The sequence below is a fragment of the Dipteris shenzhenensis genome, chromosome 2 (genome assembly GCF_047967505.1).
Source record: "Dipteris shenzhenensis isolate YYH24624 ecotype China chromosome 2, Dip_SZ_1.0, whole genome shotgun sequence".
In the NCBI taxonomy this organism is placed as follows: domain Eukaryota; kingdom Viridiplantae; phylum Streptophyta; class Polypodiopsida; order Gleicheniales; family Dipteridaceae; genus Dipteris; species Dipteris shenzhenensis.
The window spans coordinates 12,882,227-12,905,249 of NC_141597.1; the positions used below are offsets into that span (position 1 = coordinate 12,882,227).

Genomic DNA, 23,023 nt, shown 5'->3' on the forward strand with positions numbered 1-23,023 from the left:
CAGCAGGTCCATCTTCATCCACAGCTTCACACCCTCACAATAGCAGCTCAAACAGATGCAGCAGCTTCCAGTTCAGCTCCAGTAGATCCAGCAGCTTCCTTTGGTGAGAGACGCTCTTAGCCCTTCTGTAAGAATAACCTTCTCCTTAAAAGAAACTTGCTAAATTGTATTTTGATCTCATGAACGATTCTGATATTACAAAGCTCCCTCAAACAACCACAAAAGGAACTACAGAAAGCGCTAATTGCGACGTATTCAAGTTTCTCAAATGCAGCATTTGTGGCCCGTGGGAGAGATGTAGGATGACAGGCAGGAGCCTCAGCCTTTTAAGTAAGCTGTTTTTTTAAATAAAGTAAGCTGTCAAAAGAAAGAATGGCACAAATACATGCAGATTGAGTACAATTCTATAATGAAGAACAATACTTGGATGTAGTCCATAGATGGAGAATAAGTAATGGGATGGAGAGGCATCTTAAGGAATACCACTTTAGATCGTTGCCACAAATGTAGCAAGCGCACCTCATTTCCTCTCGCTGATGCAAGGATACATCCTAAAAGACAACGTCGCCACTATTCAATCGAATTTCAACATCCCTTGCTCTAGTGGTTCAGCAATTGGGAAGGTGTCAATACCAACTGCATACATGTGTAGGTATTTAGGGATTGCACCCGAGCTAGAACAGGCTCCCTCCATTGCCCAGGTCCTCTTGTTTTGTCTCGCCAAAGCCAATAAGTAAAATTCTGTTATACAAGGTGGCTATTGGAGATTGGACATTTACCAAAGCTGAAAAAGAGACATAATACAGAACTTATATGTGGCCTTTAGTCCAAACACCACATCCCAATGTAGGCACTTCCCCCTCGTTCATGCAAGTATCATCATGGCAAACCATATCCAGGATTCCTTTGGTCATATAGAGATCACATCACAAATTACATAGCAGCCTACGTACAAGAAAGCAATTGGCCTAGACCCTAGAAACATGCACTCTCAGAACTTCCTAACCAATCCTTAGATTTTCTCAGAATTTCTTTGACAAGCCACTTGCAATGGTATTGAGATAAACTCAAAAGAAAGATACTCCTTGGTTGGATTTCCCCCGTAATGCAAGTTTGTAGCCTGTTGGAAGATTACATCTTATCTGATCTTATGCCAAAATCAAGGAAGTGGTTACCGTAACCAAACAAGAATCAAGTCACATGGGCCATCAACGGCATGCTGGTTGAGTTCTTTGAGTAACAAAGCAAATATATACATCAAAACATGCATATGCATTTAATATCAAGTACCATTACATGAAGGCCAAAAAAAAGCTCAAAAGACAAAAGAAATAGAAAAGAGCCTCACATCTTGTTCAAGAACCAATCTACGTTCATGTAGAGCTTGTTTCCTTCTTTCCAAACTTTGTTGTAAAGCGGCATTTCCTTTGGCCTTTGACACAAACAGCAAACCCTTTAGCAGACATGGAATTATATCATACCCAAGGAACAGCAAGCAACATTGGCAAACATCTGGACCAAGTGCTCATTACACCATTAAGATAGGTTGTCAACTTAACTATGCAATACAAATGACCATTACAAACCTCTTTGGCAATCTTGTTGCGTAAGTCATTCCGTGTGGTTTCTAGCCTCTGTATTGCAAGCCTGCATTTATTCACTAACATTTTGGTCACCTCTAAACAAACAACAAACTTCTTCAAAAAACTTACATGCATCCATTCAAGGAGTTGATAGTTCAGTCATGATATACTGAAGTGTATGGCTCCAACTTTATATGCTTTGACCGTCTAAAACTCGATGCAAAGAAATACTATGGTGAACGGAATAGCATGCACACGACCCCATTTTGAAGAAGCGATAAGACTTAGGCAAAGACTCCATTTGAACTCCAAGATATACCTTCGAAAGATTGGAATATATTAAATCTGTTTATAATATGATCAAAGAACAAAGGAGAAAGAAAAAGACATAAGGCAAGAATGGAGTTGTGTCAAAGATTAGAGAGATGCTTTCACACAGTCAACTCCCCACCCCAGTGGAGACTGATTTGCCCAAGATCACACAGCCTTTAAAGAGAATCACTCCATGTGTGCACAATTGTATCAGAAAAACATATATAAACTAGAGAATGCATATGTAGTATAGATAGAGAGAGTGCTCCAAAATGGTCAAACCCTGATGCAAAATGTATTGCTCAATGTGTCACCATCTAGCAGCGTGGATGCATATGTAGTATAGATGGAGAGAGTGCTCCAAAATGGTCAAACCCTGATGCAAAATGTATTGCTCAATGTGTCACCATCTAGCAGCATGGATGTGGCCTAAATGTGGACCCCTGGCACTCCTGTATGCTGCCTCTTACCTCTGTCTTTCTCCTCCATGCTTTGTCAGCCGCATGCACTTCAGGAACTTCAGTGTGGCTATATGCTGCTCTAAGAGTCCTTCTACAGCTCTTCTTCCTGAAATCTCTCTGCAGAATACCACGACCCCCCAATGGGGGACCTTATTTAGGGCACAGAAACCCTGACAGACTGGCTGACCAATCTGTCTGTGACAAACCTGACAGACCCAGCTGACCTGTCAGTTCCTGCCAACCTGTTGCACAGACGACCTGTAGCTGTCCAACCCGACTGGGCCCGACGTGCCTCTGCAGACTGCTGCTAACCAGTGTGTGCTGGCCAACCTACTCCAGGGCCAATCTATGGCCCATAGCAGGGCAGATTGCAGCTCTACTTGTGGGCCTTTATGCCACCATATTGGGCAATGGGCCTGGCAACAGCCCTGCGTAGCTCTGGCCCACTGGCAGCCTATCTTGCTGCCCACATGTGACACATCCCAGCACTCCTGAAACCTCTGATCTGCAAGCCAACACAAGAACACACACAACGTGAGGAAACTGAGGCGGCTGCTCTCCACCCAACCATGACATCTACGGGATGTGATCCCGAATCAGGAGATGTCCCCTCCGAGCCACGAGCTGAGCTACTGGCACGAACTCCCAACCAGATCCTAACCAGCCTGGTGTCCCATACCACCAAGTGGCGCTGTGAAGCCTGGGATCTGCTGCTGGGCCTTGGGCTACGCTATGATGCAAGCGCGCGTCCGCGACTCAATCTAGGATCAGACCTAGCACCTAGGAACGAAACTTGCTCCCATCGGCTCCCTGAGAACTGAACCTCTGGGCCCCTTTTATAGACTTGGGCCCCAAGCGCCAAAAATAGCAAAGACCTCTAACTAGTTCGTACCCTTGCCACTCAACCCGAGAATCAAGCCTGCCTAGCTCTAAGCCTCCCCAGGCTACCTGAGCTAGTCTTGTGTGTACCCAGTACACATCGGATACCAATCCGTGCACATGACATACTTCCCCTCCTCTAAGAACTCACTCCTGAGTTCGCTAAAAAACCCAGGAATGTCCTCTGGAGGTTCTGTAATGTCTCCCATGTTGCATCCTCCTCAACACGATCCTTCCACTTGATCTTGTATTCCATGATAGTTCTATTACGAATCTGTCTTTCACGAAATTCAAGAATACACTCGGGTTCGAGTGGAATAAAAGTCAAATCTGTAACTTCTATTATTTCTTGAGGAGAAACAAGTCGATCATCCACACCCAATACTTCTTTCAGTCTACTGACATGAAAGACTAGATGTACTTTAACATCAGGAGGCAATTCTAGTCGATGTGCAACTGGTCCAATTCTTTTAATAACCTTGAACGGACCACAGTATCTGGGGGATAACTTCGGAACCAAATCAGTACTTAGGCTCTTGGATTCCTTGGGAATTTGCAAATATACCATCGTTCCTTCAGAGAACTCTCTAGGTGAACGATGTCTATTAGCATAGAATAAGTCTCGATCTTGGGCACTTCTAATAGACTCCTTGGCAAACTCCAACATTTCCTGCATGTCTAGCAAGAAGGTCTTTGCAGCATCATTTTGGATTCCTTTTAACCCAACCATAACTGGTGACTTAGGTTGAAACCCGTACACAAGCATAAAAGGACTGTAACCAATACTCGAACGCTTTGCACTGTTATAAGCAAATCCTATCATAGGTAGATAATCTTCCCATGAAGATTGTCTCTTAGAAACATATGCCCGAAGCATATCTTCAACCAATTGGTTGACCTTCTCTGTACTGCCATCGGATTGTGCATGATCTGAGCAACTCATACTTAGAGTAGTTTCTAACTTCTCAAAAACAAGTGTCCAAAAGTTACTTGTAAACTTTGAGTCCCTGTCACTGACTATGTCAGAGGGCAAACCATACAGCTTAAACAAGTGGTCCACAAACTCGTGAGCCAGCTGAACAACCGAAATAGTTGTTCTAGTAGATAAGAATCTAGCCATTTTTGTCAGACGGTCAACTATGACCCAAATGGAGTCATGACCCTTGCGCATTCGAGGCAAACCAGTGATAAAATCCATGGAAATACTTTCCTATTTATTACCTGGAATTTGCAATGGCTGTAATAAACCCGCGCTTCTAAGGCGTTCTGCCTTAGTAACCTGACAAGCCCGGCAACCTACCACATAGTTTTCAATAAATGCACACATCTTAGGCCAATAAAAGTTATGCTTCACAAGAGACAGAGTCCGATGTATACCCGGATGTCCAACACTAGGAGCATCATGACACTCCCAGAGAATCTTGGATCGAAGTTCCAGAACATCTGGCACACAAATCTTTCCATTTCGGAACAGCAAGCCGTTCCTAATCATCCACTGACCTCCCGCCACCTGTAACGTAGGTGGCACAATCCCTGAGTCCTGGTCAACCATGGAGCTCCCATCCTGGACTTTCTGCCAATAAAAACTGAAATGACGATCAGTTGCGCAAAGCCCTCTCAAGGATTGAAATAGGTCTGAGGATATTTCCGTAAATGACATAGCATTTACAAACTTGACTCGACTTAAGGCATCCCCCACACTATTCAACGAACCCTTGCAATAATGTATTTCAAAATCAAAATCTTGCATTAATTTTGTCCATCTAGCTTCCCGTCCCCTCAATTCATACCCATCATACACATACTTGATTGACTGATGATCGGTCAATACAAGAAACTTTGAACCATACAAGTAGTGTCTCCAAACCTTCAGGCCATACACTACTGCATAGAGTTCTTTTTCTAGTGTGGGCCAATAATATTGGGTGTCGTCTAGCTTCTTACTCTCAAAAGCTATAGGTCTGCCCTCTTGGAATAAAGCTGCCCCAACCGCAAAATCACTCGCATCGGCCTCTAAAAACATAAGGCCGGGTAGGATCGGGTAATGCAAGAACAGGTGCTTCCTTGATACTTAACTTCAAGGTTTCAAAAGCCTTGTTCAATGCATCATTCCAAGAGATCGGCTGGGTAGACCTGCGTCCACAACCTTTCAATATATTTGTCAGGGGTGCCGTGATGTGTGAATAATCACGCACAGACTTCCGTAGAAATACCGTAAATCCTAGGAAAGAACGAAGTTGTTTCACTGTCTGAGGGATAGGCCATTCTAAAACCTTCAGGATACGATCCAGATCAATGCTAATACCTTCAGAAGAAATCTTGTGTCCTAAATAAATGATCTCCTTCATAAAGAAGTCACATTTACTCATTTTGGCATAGAGCTTATGCTGTCTTAGAATAACTAAGACAATCCGGAGGTGTCCGATGTGATCCTCTAGCGTTCGGCTATATACCAAGATATCATCTAAGAACACTACAATGAATTTGCCCAGAAAATCTCGCAACAAATCGTTCATCATTTGCTGGAAGGTTCCTTTCTTCTTTCTTAAGAGGACAGGTGCTCCCCAAGGTGATTTACTTGGGTGAATATAGTCCATATTCAAATAATCCTGTAGCTGTGAAGCTAACTCATCCTCCTCAAGCTGGCTCATCCTATAAGATGGAACACTGATAGGTTGAGCCCCAGGTACTAAGTCTATGCGATGATCTACTGCCCGTTCTGGAGGTAAACCTTCCGACAGTTGAGCAAGGAATACAACCATGAAATCATCTAACAACGTTCTCAATTCACAGTGTTCAAACACACTTAGATCATTCTTGTTATTAACAGAGACAACAAATGAAGAAAGCGGAATCAAAACACACTGATAGACATCATAATGAGAAGTGTTTAATATATTCCGAAGCTGCATCGCAGATACAATAGGTCCCTGAGAAGAGGGAATATTATCACACTGAATACAAAATTGGGTGTCCTTATCCAAAAAAGAAAGAGTATGGTCCTTCCATCCAATCCGAATATCGTGGGTTTTAAACCACTCTTTTCCGATTAACAAGTCCACATGCTCCAAGTGCATGACATAGCACATAAAAGCCGCTATGTATTCTTGAATCCGAATCAAAAGGGCTTCAATCTTGCGATCCCAAAACTGCTTCCCAGCTAGAAGCTGCACCTCATAGGCGTGATCGCTAGGTATCGTGGACAGCCCCATCTTTTGCACAAGTTTGTAATTAACAAAGTTGTGAGAGCTGCCCGGGTCAAAGAGAATGTGAACTCTTTGGTCCCTAACTTCTGCATAAACTCGGAAAAGATCATGGGAACCAAATAACGAAGTATTAAAAGTGCAATTACAAGAAAGTGGGCACGTAATGACATTTACAGAAATACCTATCATCGCAACTTGATTAGCTCCCTTGGCTTTGGTACCCGGACCCGCCTGAAGCTTCTGTCCCGACGCTTGCTTCTAGGACAATCATTCTTAGTGTGGCCCCGCTCCTCGCAAAAAAGCAACGTCCTTCCTTCTTTAGCTTCAAGGTACGAAGGAAACGGACAAGACCATTCTTCACCTGAGTCAAATGTTTCTTGGAGGCATTGTCTATAGACTTCGTCTCCCCGATAGCAATGGTAGACTGGAAGAACTTCCGCTTGTTCTTCCCACCCGTGTCGGCAACTGTGGTTCCCTTTGCACTGGCCATGGTATCATCACAAATACGCGCGTAATTCATGGCCTCTTGCAATGTGATACACTTGTTGTTCTTGACCTGTAACTTGTAGGAGTCAGGCAAACCATCCACAAAGAAACCTAACAAGGTCACTGGATCCATCTTTGTAGCTCTCGTCTGCAAATCCCGAAACCTTTGAAGATAAACCTCAAAAGTCAAATTCAGCTTGGACATATCGAGGGCTTTGAGCTTGCCTACGATATCGTAATCTTCTTTCTTCTTCAGAAACTCTTTCCTGAAGACCCCTTCGAATTTTATCCATGTTGCAGGCTTGGGTTGGAGTTCCTTCCACCACAGTAAAGCCTTTCCTAACATAAACCCGGCTGCAAGCTGTATTTTCTTGTCATCTGGGTAAGGGTGAAATTGGAAGTGTACTTGCCACTTGTGCAACCAAGTGTCAACAACCTCCTTGGTACGAGACTTCTGATCTCCAGGAAAAGGATCCGGAGTGATGTTCGGACCTAACACTGAAGCCATGGCATCCACATGTGTGAGCGCCTGAACAGTGCTAGTCAAAAGTGTGAGTGTAGTCTGAATCCCTTGGAGTTGTTGTGTCAACCCCGTTTGATTCGTGTGAACCTGCTCAAACTTTCCATCAAGAGCAGTGGTGAATTCACTGAGGGCTTTTTTCGTAATCAGATCATCATAGAGACCTTGGTCATCCTCCGCATGGTAGTTCATATCATGGTCTCCCATCGCAAGCTCAGGATCTACAGAATCAGCCATGACTGAAATCTGATCTGAAAAGAAAATAGGCTAGAGAAGAGAAACAAGCAGGTGGCCTCGGAGCTAGAAGATAGAAACGAAGTGGAAGCTGGCCAAGGAGGCGGCAATGGAAGAAGGGAAAGCTGGTCGATGAAGAAGGTAAGCAGGCTGAGCTGAGCTGACGATTCAGCTCAGATTCTGGAACCTGGAACTCCGCTCCTGGCTGTCCGTACGAAGTGCTGTAGCAGGCCGTACCAATGTTCTGGCTCCCGGGCGTGAAGGTGTAGAGGGGCTGGAATTCTGCGCAATCTGCAGGCTATGGGAGAAGGCAATTTGGCCGAACTTATAGCGGGAGAGCAGGCTTTTAGTAAAGCCCTGCCTTTCCAAAAGCTCTCCCTCCAAAAACGGAGGGGTAGCACTTTTTTTAAGCCCCCAGGCCCCCCCGAAAAGCAGCTGACCCAAATTGCGATCTATCCCTATCCTGTTGCGCACCTTCCTACACTCCCCTTCTACCTGCCATCACAGCCCCTGAGCAGCCAGCTGACATGCGGGATCCCCTTGGATTCGCCCCAACTTTACGCTCTCTCCTGACTCCCTTCTGACGCCTCTACTTGGACCTCACTACTTCCTCCTAACTACACCTCTCTCCCTCTCTCTCTACCTGTCACTTCTTGCAACGAAATCACCCTGCACTCTCTCTCTCTCCTTCCTTCTTTCCCTAAGTCTTAACCACTTCCCAAAACCCGATGAACCAAACAAACACTTGCAGGGTTTGAGCACGAATTTCGAAATTAGGGCATACCTGGAGAAAAAATCGTCCAAAATTCTTGCAACAGAAGTTCCTATCTCAGGAGTTGGCTCTGATACCAACTGACACGTCCTAGCACTCCTGAAACCTCTAATCTGCAAGCAAACACAAGAACACACACAACGTGAGGAAACGAAGCAGGCTGCTCTCCACCCAACCATGACATCTACGGGATGTGATCCCGAATCAGGAGATGTCCCCTCCGAGCCACGAGCTGAGCTACTAGTGCGAACTCGCAACCAAATCCTAACCAGCCTGGTGTCCCATACCACCAGGTGGCGCTGTGAAGCTTGGGATCTGCTGCTGGGCCTTGGGCTACGCTATGATGTAGGCGCGCGTCCGCGACTCAATCTAGGATCAGACCTAGCACCTGGGAACGAAACTTGCTCCCATAGGCTCCTGAGAACTGAACCTCTGGGCCCCTTTTATAGACTCGGGCCCCAAGCACCAAAAATAGCAAAGACCTCTAACTGGTTCGTACCCTTGCCACTCAACCTGAGAATCAAGCCTGCCTAGCTCTAAGCCTCCCCAAGCTACCTGAGCTAGTCTTGTGTACCCAGTACACATCGGATACCAATCTGTGCACATGACAACATGGCAGCCACAACAATAGCTCATGCTTATTTCTTCTCTTCTCCAGCCCCTGTGGCATCTCTCTCACTGTTGGAAAGGTCACCTCCCCATATGTAAGCCCCCAAATGAGGAGAGCGTGGGGGAGGGAGACGTAGGGCAGGATATGCCCAAAGAAGAGAGAAAGAGGGGGCTGCCACATGGGCAGCAACAAGTGATGAAGGCTGCAACAGATGGCGCCAGCTACAGTGCAAATGGCGGGGCATCCAAGGGATGGAGCGGGCCTGCAAGAGGGAAGATCTGGAGAAGCAGGTATGAAGAGAATCCCAAGCCAGAGGCGCCTGGGATGAGAAGGGCTATGCGCAGGTCAAAGGCCTGCAGGAGGGCCTGGCAGCAGCACAAACAAGGGGCCAGGTGTTGCAGGGAAGGGAGGGGCTGCAGTGGGTAGGCTGGTCGGCCACATAGGCCAGCCCGCAGCCCCATACATGGGGGTGAGTGGAGGGAGCTGGCACACACAGCAAGGGGGCTGGGCCCCCAGTTAAATGCAGAGGGCACACAGCCCAAGATAAAGGGCTGGTGGGGGCGTTTTGTGGCAGACTGGTCGGCCAGAATGATGCTGCCAGTCAGCTGTTTCAAGGGGCCTTGGGCCCTATATAAGGGAGGCCATTGAGCCTCAGTTTTGTATCCAGCAAGTCAGCACACAAGGGAGCAGGAGGAGCAGCCAGAGCCCCTTCCTTGGGCCTACATCCAGGAGACAAGGGAAGAGCAAAGATGCTGCAGACTTAGCTCTACACAGGGCTGAACCCTAGACTGTCTACAAGGGCAGCAAGGAGCTGAGATATGGACCGAAAGTCTACACACGCTCGAGGTGGAGCACGTGGGCTCAAGTTATAGAGATATCCGGCAGATAGTAGAAGTACGTGGTGGTAAGATCAAAGGACCACGCTTTGGTGGGACTTCGGATCTATCTCTCTGTGTATTGTGTCCATAGTTTTGGACGGAAATATATCCTTTTGGTAGCCTCTATATCTAGCTGGATCATTGTCTATTGATGAGTTTGCACATCTATTAGATGCACATAAGCATACTAGCACTAGGACATAATTGAGGTGAATTTCAGATCTTCAAAGCTGACCTGTGCTTCTTTTTTCACAAAGAAAGTTTATATCTATAAGAGATATATAGAGGAGCCACCCTTTTGCAAAATGGCATATGAATTGTCTATAGAACAAGGCAAGGCCCGAAAATCCTCTCAGTTGAGTGGGATTGCACAGCTATGGCCATTTCGTCACGCATTTGAACTTTGAGGAATCCACTTTGATCCCATTCCTGCCCGCAATATCCTTGAGATATAAAATTACATTTTCTAGTCTTAGCATAGACTTGATGCAATTTCCAGTGTAAAGAATAGGGGGATTAATGGAGGGAGAGTAACTTAGCATAAATTTTCCCTTCATTACAGCCACCGCCTCCCCTTCGCAAAGAGTTTTGCCCTCAAAATTACATGTGGTGGCTGTTTATAAGGAGCATCTAAGGCAGAAAACGATACTGATGGATCTGTCAAGAGGTGGGCCGTGACTTCTCATCTTTGCGTAGGCCCTTCCATTTATTGCGATCTTTTATGTAGACCTTGTTAGAAAGGACCTTGTCCCATACAAAAGATCTGCTCCAAGATGCAGAGGATGTGTCCCTCGTCATCCATTAGTGGCAGCTCCAACAAGACTTGCACATTTTGACCTACAGGTGGTTTCAATAGAAACACATCATAGATTTTGAAGTGCATGGTCAACTCCCCATTTAATCAATCCTGTAGCCAGCAGTTCACACTCTCAGACCAACCATCCATTTCAGGATAATAATGCCATACTGGGAGTCAGTGTGGTGCCCAATACTGCAAACATCTCCCTCCAAAAATGACCAATGAAGTTCACATCTCTATCAGTGACAATATCCTAAGGAAACCCATGATGCTTTCAACACATGATCAATGAGCTACCAGGCAACCTGAGATGCCAATTACCGTGTCTTGGTAGGGATGAAGTGGGCTTGTTTGGAAAGCAAGAGTGCCTCAGATAATCCTCTCCCATTTGTTCACCCTCCCAAACTCACCATCAGCTCTGATGTTGTTGTGGGTCTCTGTGAGTTCTACTGCCCAGAAAGCACTTGCATATAGGGCTGCTAATTGGACTACGAAAGAAAAAAGCATTGATCTCATGTGCAATGCTGGAAATGTGCCTAGAAACATTGTCTCTCCAATATAGATAATGAGGCATGCCCTCTAGTCATATGATATTTCAACCAGCTCCCCTACATTTGTGAAGCCCTCATGTTGAAGCTGAGATTCATTAGTGTGAAAGATTAGAACCTTGGTTTTACCCAAGTTTACCTTCATGTCTCTACTCACAGAAGGCCTACAACGCTGTCAAGTGCATCTGAAATCCATGTGCTGTGTCTTAAGATCAGGACCACACCATCAACATATAGCAAGATAGGTATAACAATCTATGCTCGGATCGATCCTTGACCACCTAGTGTGTCCATGAAAGAGACCAACTCATCGATGTAAAGACCAACGAGAGTGAGTTCTCTCTTAGTTACAGCTGTGGTAAGGTTCCACACATCCCACAGCTATAACTTACCAGAGCTCCATGTGGTCCTTAGTATAATGAAGGAAAAAATTTTGCTAAGTTAGCGGGGTTAGCATTAGGGGAACATTTAGCTAGAGAGCTAGAAAATCTTATTGTATATGTTGAAAAACACTAGGCCTAGAAAGAGAGAAAGAAAGATATATTAATGTCTTCAGAAGCCCTCGCGGGACTATGAAACAAAGCACACACATCAAAAGGGTAAATGCCAAACATCAATTATAGACTGAGAGTCTCTTTGGACTGCATATACCACTTCAAAGTTATTATAAATAAGCTACATTACACTAGGTGAGATAGTCAGCCTGTATTACATCAGTTTAAGACTGAGAGTCATTGGGTTTGGATTTAAAATCTTTGATAAGTGTTTTTCCATCTCTGTAGACAGCCCATTTCCCTTCTTTGCGAGTGTCCTTCACTTTGTTTAATTCTATGGACTTCATCTTGAGCTGAATTGGGGTGAGCTCCTCTGATATCCATACCTTGGTGCCTCTCAACTTATTTGTTTGCATGAGAATCTTGATTCTTGCTTTCCTGTCATTGAGTACCACTTTAGCTTTGTGTCCCAATAGGAGCCACAATGGTTATATTTAAGTCCCACTCAATCTGAGGGGTTGCTGCTATGATATTATCAATTTTTTCTGCCAGGCTCCCTTCATGCCAATCTTCAGGTAATCCTCCAATGCGTAGACATCGAGCATTAACGGCCCTTTTTTCTTGTTCTTGTACCTCTCCATATACTTAATTATTGTTGATTTTGCTGTCCATTGTTGCTGAGATTTCCTCTTTGATCGATTTGACCTCATTGGTAACCATGTCATGGACCTTGGTTACCAACTGTGGTGCAGGTGCTGCTTCCATGTGTATCTGTAGCACTTCCTGTATGATGTCTTGTTTGCCATTGTTCTCCATCTCCTTCACTTTCTTCCCGAGAGCTGCAACCATAAGTCCAAGCTCCCTTACTTCCTGCTGTAGAAAATATACCTACTCCTGTGGGTCTGAGCTAACCCTCCGCTTGTAATGCAATGTGTATGGGCTGGGTGTTGCTGCCATGTCAGAGTAGGAGGGCTTACTGATAGGGGTTGAAACAAAGGTCTTCACCTTTGGGGGCTCCATGATGGCCTGTGAATAACTGGGGGCCCTCTTGCTATCTCTAACACCCCAGACTGAGCCCCTCAGCTCAGCCTGGGGGCTGAAGATAGGTTGCTCTTGTACCTCTCTTAGGCTGATGATGTGCTAAAAGAAGGCTGCCCCCTCCTACGCGACCTGGGTTCGAGACAGGCTGCTGCTGCTGACGCTTCCGCCACTGCGAGCTGGTACTGGGCGCCGCCCCTTGCTGCTTTGTGATGTGCTGTTGTGACTAGAGCAGCCCCGCTAGGCAGGTGCAGGCTAGGAGACCCATAGTACATGGGTACATGTGGTAGTCCACATACCGACCAGAGACCCATTCAGATGGAGGGGTATGTGGGTCCTTTGTGCCACCTCCAGGCACCTATCACAGTCACAAGTACAGATGACCATGCCTGATACATGTGGATCTAGCTCAAAAGACCACAGACCATGAATGTGCACATTCCAGCATGCTATTCACCCCCACACACATCTGACTATGCTAGGACTGCCTCTAGGAGAGGAAAGATCTGACCATCCCTGCAGTGTTTGAGGATATCTAGACGTACAAGAAGCAGGGTGAGGTCCCACTTATGTGGGACTTCAATGCCAAGACCAGGGACATGCAAGAAGAGATCTTAGATTTTGAGGACAATGCCATTATACTCCCATCTACACTGGGAGAGCTCAATTTTAGTCCGAGATCACACGATGCATGTACTTCAATAACTCCCTCCACATTGCAGCACACCACTCCTTTCCCTACACCATCAAGCACACAGGAAAGCGACCTGAAGTCTCCAAACCTCAAAATAGTTGGTATCACGACAAGTGCAACATGCTTGGGCAACATTGACATTTTGAGACTAAACAAGGACATCTTGACCAAGAACAGTCTGGAAAAGGTTTAGTGCATCCTAAGAAGCAACGATTTCTTGCTTGCCATGAACAAGAGCTCTTAAATATCCAATATAGCAATAACACGAAAGGATTTTGGATGAAGCTCCTAGAAAGGAGATCATCATGTCCTATCAAGGATCCTAGTCTTCGGGAAGCTTATGTGGACCACTCTATGATGTTCCTGACCAATTTGTGCCCCCCCCTAGAAGACATCCCTTGCCCCAACTTCACATTCTTCATCACAGCCCATCTAAAAGAGTCCATCAAAAAGCTATGAAACGGCAAAGCCACGGACTAGGAGGGCCACCAAGCAAAACTCCTAGCCCGTAAGTGGGGAGTACTTGCTCCAATCCCAGTCAAGATGTTCAATGAGGCCCTTTGCAAAGATTTTATGATCTCATGTACTAGAAACTCCATCATACCCATTCACAAGGCATGAGATCCTATGGATGCAACTAACTACCGGATGATCATGGCTTATGTGATGGCCAAGGTTTATGAGTCAGCACTTGGGATACTCACCAGTGAGCACACTAAGAGCTCAGGCATGGTGAGTGACCGTGCCAGCTGATTTTAGACGAGACTGATCCACATTGGACCACGTCTTTCACCCTCAAAGCCCTGATAAAGGAAGCCCGACACCAGAAGGAAGAGTAAACTGCTGCTTAGTGGACTCTTGGATGGCCCTCGGTTCAGTACCATGGGCTAGCCTTATTGCACGACTTTGAGCTTTAAGCATAGCACATGATGTTATATGTGCAGTCATGGCATTGTATGAGAGAGTTACAGGCAGAGTGTGCACCACACGGGATATCAGAGGAGGTGAGCAGCATCATTGCGGTGAAGCAACGATGCCCTCTCTCCAGGACTAGCCACACCAGTCAAGCAGGTACCCAACGTGGTGGGGCTTCCATCGTAGGGAGGTAGAACACGGGCACAGTCTGCCCACCTGTTGATCGGCAATCAAAGGCGGAAAACAGGCTGCCTGCATCTTGGGGATTCACCCTCACACTAGATTGCAATGCAGAAGTAAGCAGGGCACGAGGAGTAGACTCTGAGGGGTGACAACACTTGAAACACATTTCCTGATTTCCCTGAAGATGTTGTTCATCAATCTTGGCCAGTCCTTGACATAAGAGACAATACTGAACGAGTACAAACTAGTTGCTCGTGTTGTATTTCTTTGCTTTCCTTCACTCGCAATCATTAAAACGTCTCTGCTGAAAATTACTGGAAACAAGAAATCAGACAACTCAAATAAGAGCTTCTATCTGGCTGATATGATAATACTATAATAAAGGCATTGACGTCATGAGATAGAAAATAGAAATCCTGGAAAGAGAATCAAGGAACTGTGCTGCTTGAAGCACAAGCATGCATGTACATTAGCTGTCTCTATGCAAAAATTATTTCTAGAGAGTTGTGAAATGTTTCAATAAATTTCAATTCAAGTATGGTATCAAGGTCCAAGATGGAAGAAACAGGTTTTCAGAGAGAAAAAAGTTCATGGCTCTTTCATGCACTCAATAAATCAGAAAACATTCTGGTTAGATTTTAAATCTCCTGCATACTCATAGAGGTGCTTGTGGTTTTCCAGTCAAGTACAGCTAGGATCTGTATAAGACTTAATGCTATAGAAACTCACTCTTCTTCTCCAGCAGAATCTGTTGCCTCAAAGGTGAAACTCTTCTTAGCTGTCTGCAAAAACAAAGATAATGTTTTAAGGCAGCCAGGGACTCAAACATAGCACCAAAATCCGTTAAGATTTTCAAAACATTACAGCTGTGATGTGGAACCGTACAAGACTGCAAAAAAATTATATTGCAGCCAAATTCATTAGATTGCACCTAACGTAACAAACCAAATTCTTACCGAGAGGCCCCAGATAGATGACCGCTTGCTGCTGGAAGCAGTGCTTGGAGTTTTTACCACCCCTCTGCTTAAACTTGTGCCTGAGACAGAGGTTGAAACACCTCTTCTTGGAGTTGCCACAGGTGAGAACCTTTTGTCTCCCCGATTGGAATTACCAATCCCGATTGAAGTTGCATTTAAGTTTTCATTGTCCCCATGTCCAGCATGGTTTGCCTTTAAGTTTCCAAGGTTTACTGATCGGGACCATACTTTGGTAAACTGTTCACGGTTAGTTCGGCTAGTTTTAGATGCTTTGGGAGAGTCAAGATCAGAATCCCTATCCTCGTATACCTGCAAATGGTTGATTCCATCAGTGCAATGGTTAAAAAAATATACAGCTTTTTTCTTTTTTGCAAAGAAAAAGACATACAGCTTAAACATCAAAGCCTTCTATGTGAACCCCCCCCCAAAAAAAAAAAATAAAATCATATGTATGACATTTTTACAATTCGTATACAATCACCTTTTGACAAAACCTTCTATCCCATGACAGATCCAAGCCACAAATACAACCAGTTGTTAGGCACTCGACCACCAAGAACTCAACCACAACACACAATTCAATCTTTTGCAATGGATGTAATGAACTAACAGCACACGCTGACAAGTACTCGCATAATTTCGTCAACCACAACATACCTTGTAATCATAGACATCACTCCCCTCATTTCCACTACTCTCGCTCAAACTTCCACTCAGAATCCGTTCAGTGTCTTCATGTAGCTCAGCATCATGATCATTCTGCACATTATAGTCTTCCTCACGCACTTGCAAGACTTCCCCATCTGAGGATGCCTCACTAGCACTCTCTGCTGCTTGTGCATACATGTCAGGAGAGCGCACAGTGTTTTGGGCTTCATTATCCTGTAGAATACAAAATTTGCTTGTTGAATAATGACGTTTCAAACAAAATTGATGAAATGGATCAACAAGATGTGTATTTCACAGTTCACTACAGGCCAAGCTATTCCGATTAGCCATTCTAGATTCTGATTAATCATTTGCAAAATGTTGGGAAAGGGCTACACAAGTTTAGGATGTTAGGCACCCTACAACAAGAGAATTCATACATAGGTTGAACAAAACTCGTTCAGGTTTTTCTTATAGCCAATCATGTACATCTGTTGCACTGTGTCTGAAGCTATCACTTAAAAGTCCTATTCTGAACATGTCATTCAGAAAACTCCTTCATTAGAACCTTTCCTTTCCTTCCATGTATCCGTTGGTACTGTGGCTCCTCTAGTCATACCTTTATTAGCAAGTATGAGTGAGCGCCTTACCAATAATACGCAAAATAGTACAAACTATGCTTTGTAGAATTCAAATACCAAATGCTCATTCTGTCTTTGTGCCAAACAAAAATTCCCGAGGACCCTAAAAGGCTATCATTTTTAAATTTCTCTCAGCACAATATAGTTTCTTTTACCTCAAAAATACTATCGTACTCCTCCAAAAGGGTTGTGATAATAGCCTGGGCGCAATTTGCTGCAGCTGCAGCAGCAAGAAGCTGAGCAGAGTTATCCCCACTGATATCTGAATCGTCCTCAAGACCACACTCCCCTGCTAAAAGTGGTCTTAAGAGCAAAGGAGCCATGCAAGCTGCAACAGCAGGTGCTGTCATACGATTCTCAGTAGTGTGTGCAGCAACAACACGCATCATTTTGAGCACCCTGAAATCAAATAGAAAAGACAGCATATAAATCATGGCTACAGGACAGCTTCATCAACTTGCTACAAGCTACACATTCTTAAAGAGACCACATACACAAAGTTTCACTGCGACTGAGGAATCTACCTTTGTAGCAACCTTCGATTTGGTTCAGGAAAGGTTTCTGCCAGAGCAATACGCATAGCTGTGGTTTGCGCTTCTTGGATCTCAAGCCCTGTTAACATATTTAATCAAAATTACAACATCTGATCAACATAGTACTGAAGACAAACCAAATGCAGACCAATGAAAAGTCTTTACAGCTGTGAGCATTTTCAAGAAGAATAAGAAGGCAGGAGCTGAGATTACTCTGAGCTTCCATCAGAGCTGTACAGCAAGGAGTGGGAACAGGTAATGAAGGTAGTTCTCTAAGCACATGCTGCAGGTACCAGAAATCCATTGAAATTTTGTAACATCAACAAACGTACCAACAAATTTTAGAGGACAAATACTAAAGACAAGTGTAAAAGTAAAATAAATTGTTACCTTTATACAATCACCTATAACATGTGCATCTTCGTCAGGCCCAAACTCATTCTTTCCTGTGAATAAAGATGTCAGCATCAAACTTGTTTGATATCCTTTAATGAACCAAAAGACATTCAAACTTTTGAAATGTCAACAGAATCTCAGTTCCACTTCAAGCTCCTACCACGCTTAAAAACAAAATAAGTCAAACCTTGCGAAGCAGAGTATAATGCGCACCTTGTTCATAGTCGTGCACTCGGCGCTCCACCTCATCAACATCTGCTGACTGCCTCAGAATGCCCTCAACGCTTACTCCTAATGTGAAAAAAGAAATATCACAGAGTAAACTTATTGTCTTAAGGCAAATTTTGAACTTATAAGCCATTTGTTGAAATGGTGCTCCTTTTCAGTCATATGCAGATAACTGCCTGCATGGCAATAGAACCAGGAGCAACACCTATTGTCACACAAGCTGCGAAAACCAGGAGAATTGCCCTCTGCTACACGAAATGCATTTATTGCAACATAATACTAACCCTTGACCCCTTTCTTAGTTTTTCTTCTTTCAAGAAAACCCCTTGCTTAGTTTTGACCTTGGAAGAACAATAATCTGCTTCTTAAAAATTAATAAAGTTTCAATTTTCCTTGAAATAATAAATAGACATTTCTTAGAGCGCACCGTATTGCTCTATAAAACGCAATGCTTTTTCCAAAAAAGAGGGACTTCCATCAATGTCCTCCAAAGCAAGTAAAATAGGTCTCCCGACAACCAGAGACTTCACAGGCTTTCTGCCTCGGCCTGCACCAAGAGGAAATAGAATACAATCCCTAAGCAGAATTATAATAGCCCTCATCAATAGATCATATATCCACAATCATTGGAGACTTTAACGAGTTCATAACTAAATATGTTATATTTTCAAGGAAACGAAAGTTTTCATTTTTTCATAAACACAAAGTGAGCAATCAATAAAGAAAGAAACAGTTGCAAGCCATACAACGACCTTGTAAGCACGTACATGCTTGCCATACTCCAAAAGAACCTGACGGAACATACTACTCAAGGAACACGCCTCATTGATCATAGTCTGTTCTTGTTTGAGTTGTAACATAGTATGCAGGCAATGAGCACAAATATGGCAACTCTATTCACTGACGCCACAGAATCACATGCCTAGTCTCACAGGTTCATCTACAACAGTGCATGTGCAGATTCTGTGAGCTTTGACAACTCATTGAATTGAAAGTTCATATTGATTGGTTGGCCTTTCTTTTTGAAAAGCCTCCCTGTATAATAGGAGTTACAATATCTATTAGACAGGCCAGGTGCCTTGACTAACAAAGGCCAACACGTAAGGATGGCTCAAGCCCAGGTGAATGGCTGCGTGTGATTGGTGCTTTCTAGTCACTTGGAATTATATTCTGTTTACATGACTACAATTACGATTACCTCATTGAGACTAAATGGCATGTAACCAGTTGAGATTGAGAGAATCATGCACACAATATGTCAACTCATGGGGAAGCATTTAGGCCTAAATTCGTTTTTGTAGTACACATACTACCTATGATAAGGAAAAAAGAAAAGAAGATAAAAACGATTGCCTCATAAAGAATAAGGGGTGACCTGAATGATAAAAAAGCTTGCCTCTCATTTACTTCCATTTCCCAATGAACCAGAACAAAAGGGATTTTCATTTAAACTTCCCTTCAAAACTCTGCTCCTTAAACTCATTCACAAAAAGAAGGGTAATAAATCTTCTTAAATATGCAATTTTCTTATGACTACGCATCCACAGTTTTGTTGATATCAACTGGCGCTCATCAGCACTTCCATAGTAGATGTCGTCAGTGTCTGGAAACATAATTGAAAATCCCTTAACAAACCAAAGAGTAAATAGATATCTCTTATGATGGAAGAGCATTCGAGATTCTGTCAGCATATGAATACTTGTGACCAGCAATCGGAGATAATGGTGAAATACATGTATTGCTGAAGAGGGAAACAAAGCTTTATTCAAGACAAAACAAAGACAGAAAAGGACAAATTGGGAGTTGGAAATGAAGAAAAGGCTATATAGCTGTCAGGTGTGCCGCTTACCCCATCTCACTATGCCAATTCATTCATATGTTAACTGGGTTTCTTACAGAAAGATTATGAACTGCAACCTCCACATACATGTATTGTTGAAGAGGGACACAGAGCTTTATTCAAGACCAAAACAAAGACAGAAAAGGACAAATTGGGGTTTGGAAATTAAGAAAAGGCCATATAGCTTTCAAGTGTGCCCCTTATACCTAGATGAATCCAGGAACATTCCCAAACTCATCCTCTAAAAACACAACATAGTGCAGTTTCAATCTCATGAGAGTCACTCACAAGGTTGAAAACCATAAACTCCATCATGCATAGCAGGGACTAGCTACTATGACATCCCCACTGACGTCATCAGCGCCCAACAGTGGGTGTAGACCATAGTATAAAAATATGCTCTCACACATACAAATCCACACACCCACACATACTTGAGCATCCATTTATACAAAGTCTTCGTACTGAGTTTCTGTCGGCACTCCGGAGGTGAAGGGCAGACTCAGCCATTCAAGTGTGCCCCTTACCCCATCTCAACAGAGGGGCACTATGCCAAATCATTCATTATGTTAACTGGGTTTCTTACAGAAAGATTATGAACTGCAGCCTCCACATAACAAACTTTCCTTGCTTTATGTGCTTTGAAATCTAGTATCATTATCCAACATTCACACCCTGAATGAGATTTAAATACAGAAGAAAGCGCAGAATTTAGAAATGCCATACAATTGTCCTAGAAGAAGTGGCAAAACCTTAACAACTGCAAAGGTAGACGGTAAAAGGACTCAAATCATGTATCCTGTTTTCCCTTTTATCACAACCACTTCATATATCTGTCCTTCTTTCCAATCGCCTGGTGTACGTAAAGTCAAAAACTGCAGAGTCCAACATGCACAGGGAAAAGTATATAACAATGATGAGTACCTAGGTCAGGTGGCCCATCAACGGCATCTATGGAGTCATTTTTAAAAAGCGCACTATGCCCCATTACCAAAGCAGCACTTGGAGCTGCCGAAATAGCCCGTTCAAGTGCCATCTTCCATTCATCTAAATCTTCTGCTGTCTCTGCCTGCAAGGAAAAACCTTTGAACTCACAAATGAGAAACATACAATGACCAATCATTGAACGTGAATAACAGACAATTCCAGAACACTATAGATCTGTAAGGCAACAATCTAAGTGAGATATTTGTCCCAAGTGTGAGTCACTGCAGATGTGAAACTTAAGATGTAAAATGCATCCAATAAGCATGCAAAATTGTAGCACGTGGCCGCAAAAGTAGTCACCTTTAGCACAAAGGCACGTCCATCAGGAAAAAGAACTGTAAGCAGCTTTTTGTCTGCTCGCACAAGCACACTGAAGGACTCACAAAAGCACCACGAAAACACAGTCATTAACTTATTGCCATTAGAACAGCAAGCTCTATTGGCCATTTTTTCGGCGCCCTTTCCCACCAAAACAATAAATAATGAATAATGAGCACGCAAATGAACATCAGCTTTCATCTACCTTCCTGAACTATTCAAGTCAATGCCACCCAATGTCAAATTGGGCTCGTTGCCCTTCTGAGAGAGAACATTCTGCAGAAGAATCAAACACCATACATCAGCAATGTATGGGAAAAGCTCTCGGTACATTTATTTAATGGAAATGACTGATCTTCATGGAAACTCTCCTCACACCAAAAAAAGGGAGAGAGACGCTCCTTTGAAGCACAAAAACAAAATAATACAAGCACTACAGTTTGCAAGGATAAGCCTTTTACTTGATGTCATGATCTAAATCCTAAGCCCACTAAATCAACTAGTCCAAGCAATTATTCCGTGAAGCCTTCATGTCAATAAATCGGTTTGAGAACTACCATAAGCTCCTTTTTGGATGTCTATGTTCAACAATTAGAATTTGGAGGATTATATGGAACAGTGAAATCGGGACATCAGTGCCAATGTTTATTTTGGGCATACCAACTGTGGAATGAAGTTCTAAACCATTGGATTCACTTGAAAATGCTACTCGCTATGCCAAAACATATACGACAGTATGATAGTAACATTGAAAAGGAATGGGTGAGCACCAGAGGAAGAGGCTGAAGATTTGGAGCAGCATAAACAGCCCTCTGAGGTGCATAGAGAGCAGCGACTGCTGCAGGTGCTCATACTCAGGACGGTGCACCCTTTTGTGTAGAGATTGGCCCACTTTGGTGCAATATTCATATGGTATTTCGGCTGTCCGCATGACGATGGGCAACCCTAGTGGCACATACAAGCCCTGAATGGGGCTGGGCCAGGTTGGCATGGTGAAGTTGGTGGGGCCAAGGTTTGGGCCCATAATGGCTAAATCTCTCGGTGGGGGGCAGAACAGGTCCCCCACCTATATAAAGGGGCACTAAGCCCATTCCCCTCAGTCACCAGAAAGCCACTGAAGCTCACAAGGAGTGCACGGTGGAGCACACAGCAGACTAGACGAAGAGGTAGCGATTTGAAGCAGCATAAGCAGCCCTCTAAGGTGCATAGAGCACAGCAACTGTAGGGTGTTGGCACTCAGAAATGCATTCTGTTGTACAGAAGCCGGCCGTTTTGGTGCAATATTCATATGATATTTGGATGTCCCATTTGCGGGGTATACTTCTTCAGATCTAAGTGTCTTCCTTGAGTTATACTTGGGCACACGTCATCTTTGAGGCAACTTGACGGTTGCTTGAGTCTGGGAGGCTGTCAGAAAGCTAGATCCTATATTCAACATGGTATCAAAGTGACATCTGGTACATGCTTAGTGACGTCTGGTACATGGTATTGAAATGAAGTTTGGTACATGGCATCAAAGTGACGTCTGACTCATGCTTAGTGACATCTGGTACATGGTAACTTGAAGGTTGCTTGAGTCTAGGAGGCTGTCAGAAAGCTAGATTCTGTATTCAAACATGGTATCAAAGCGATGTCTGGTACATGTTCCACCCTTTCTGCTTGTTGTATCAGTTTTCGATCAGTCTCATAGACCCATCGGTCTTCTGAAGACTTTAATAAACTTTCTTTCTTTTTTTCTTTCTAACAGTGTCCTGGTGGTATGGGCCTTCAGTTCGGGTGTGATCCAAGGTACTGTGGCATATGGTTGGTTGGTCTGCCTAACCCCAAAGGATCCATGATTGTA

The 23,023-nt window shown here is 43.9% G+C and overlaps 1 protein-coding gene across 2 annotated transcripts in view; it reads right to left on the bottom strand.

Annotated features, from left to right (window-relative positions):
• The window catches only part of LOC147904347 (rho GTPase-activating protein 7-like), a 72,398-nt gene that overhangs the window by 43,991 nt on the left and 5,384 nt on the right, over positions 1 to 23,023 (bottom strand). For both annotated transcript variants that reach the window (XR_015542236.1, XM_087386066.1), the window contains exons 4-17: positions 21,386 to 21,456; positions 21,163 to 21,232; positions 20,800 to 20,944; positions 18,463 to 18,582; positions 18,021 to 18,098; positions 17,802 to 17,857; positions 17,625 to 17,694; positions 17,403 to 17,490; positions 17,034 to 17,277; positions 16,247 to 16,471; positions 15,569 to 15,898; positions 15,342 to 15,394; positions 1,587 to 1,647; positions 1,349 to 1,432 (exon numbers count right to left, since the gene is read on the bottom strand). Coding sequence is in view for 1 of the 2 variants with exons in the window: in XM_087386066.1 (XP_087242192.1) it covers positions 1,349 to 1,432; positions 1,587 to 1,647; positions 15,342 to 15,394; positions 15,569 to 15,898; positions 16,247 to 16,471; positions 17,034 to 17,277; positions 17,403 to 17,490; positions 17,625 to 17,694; positions 17,802 to 17,857; positions 18,021 to 18,098; positions 18,463 to 18,582; positions 20,800 to 20,944; positions 21,163 to 21,232; positions 21,386 to 21,456 (1,695 nt within the window). In the remaining variant the exon portion in view is untranslated. The remainder of the gene's footprint in view (positions 1 to 1,348; positions 1,433 to 1,586; positions 1,648 to 15,341; positions 15,395 to 15,568; positions 15,899 to 16,246; positions 16,472 to 17,033; positions 17,278 to 17,402; positions 17,491 to 17,624; positions 17,695 to 17,801; positions 17,858 to 18,020; positions 18,099 to 18,462; positions 18,583 to 20,799; positions 20,945 to 21,162; positions 21,233 to 21,385; positions 21,457 to 23,023) is intronic.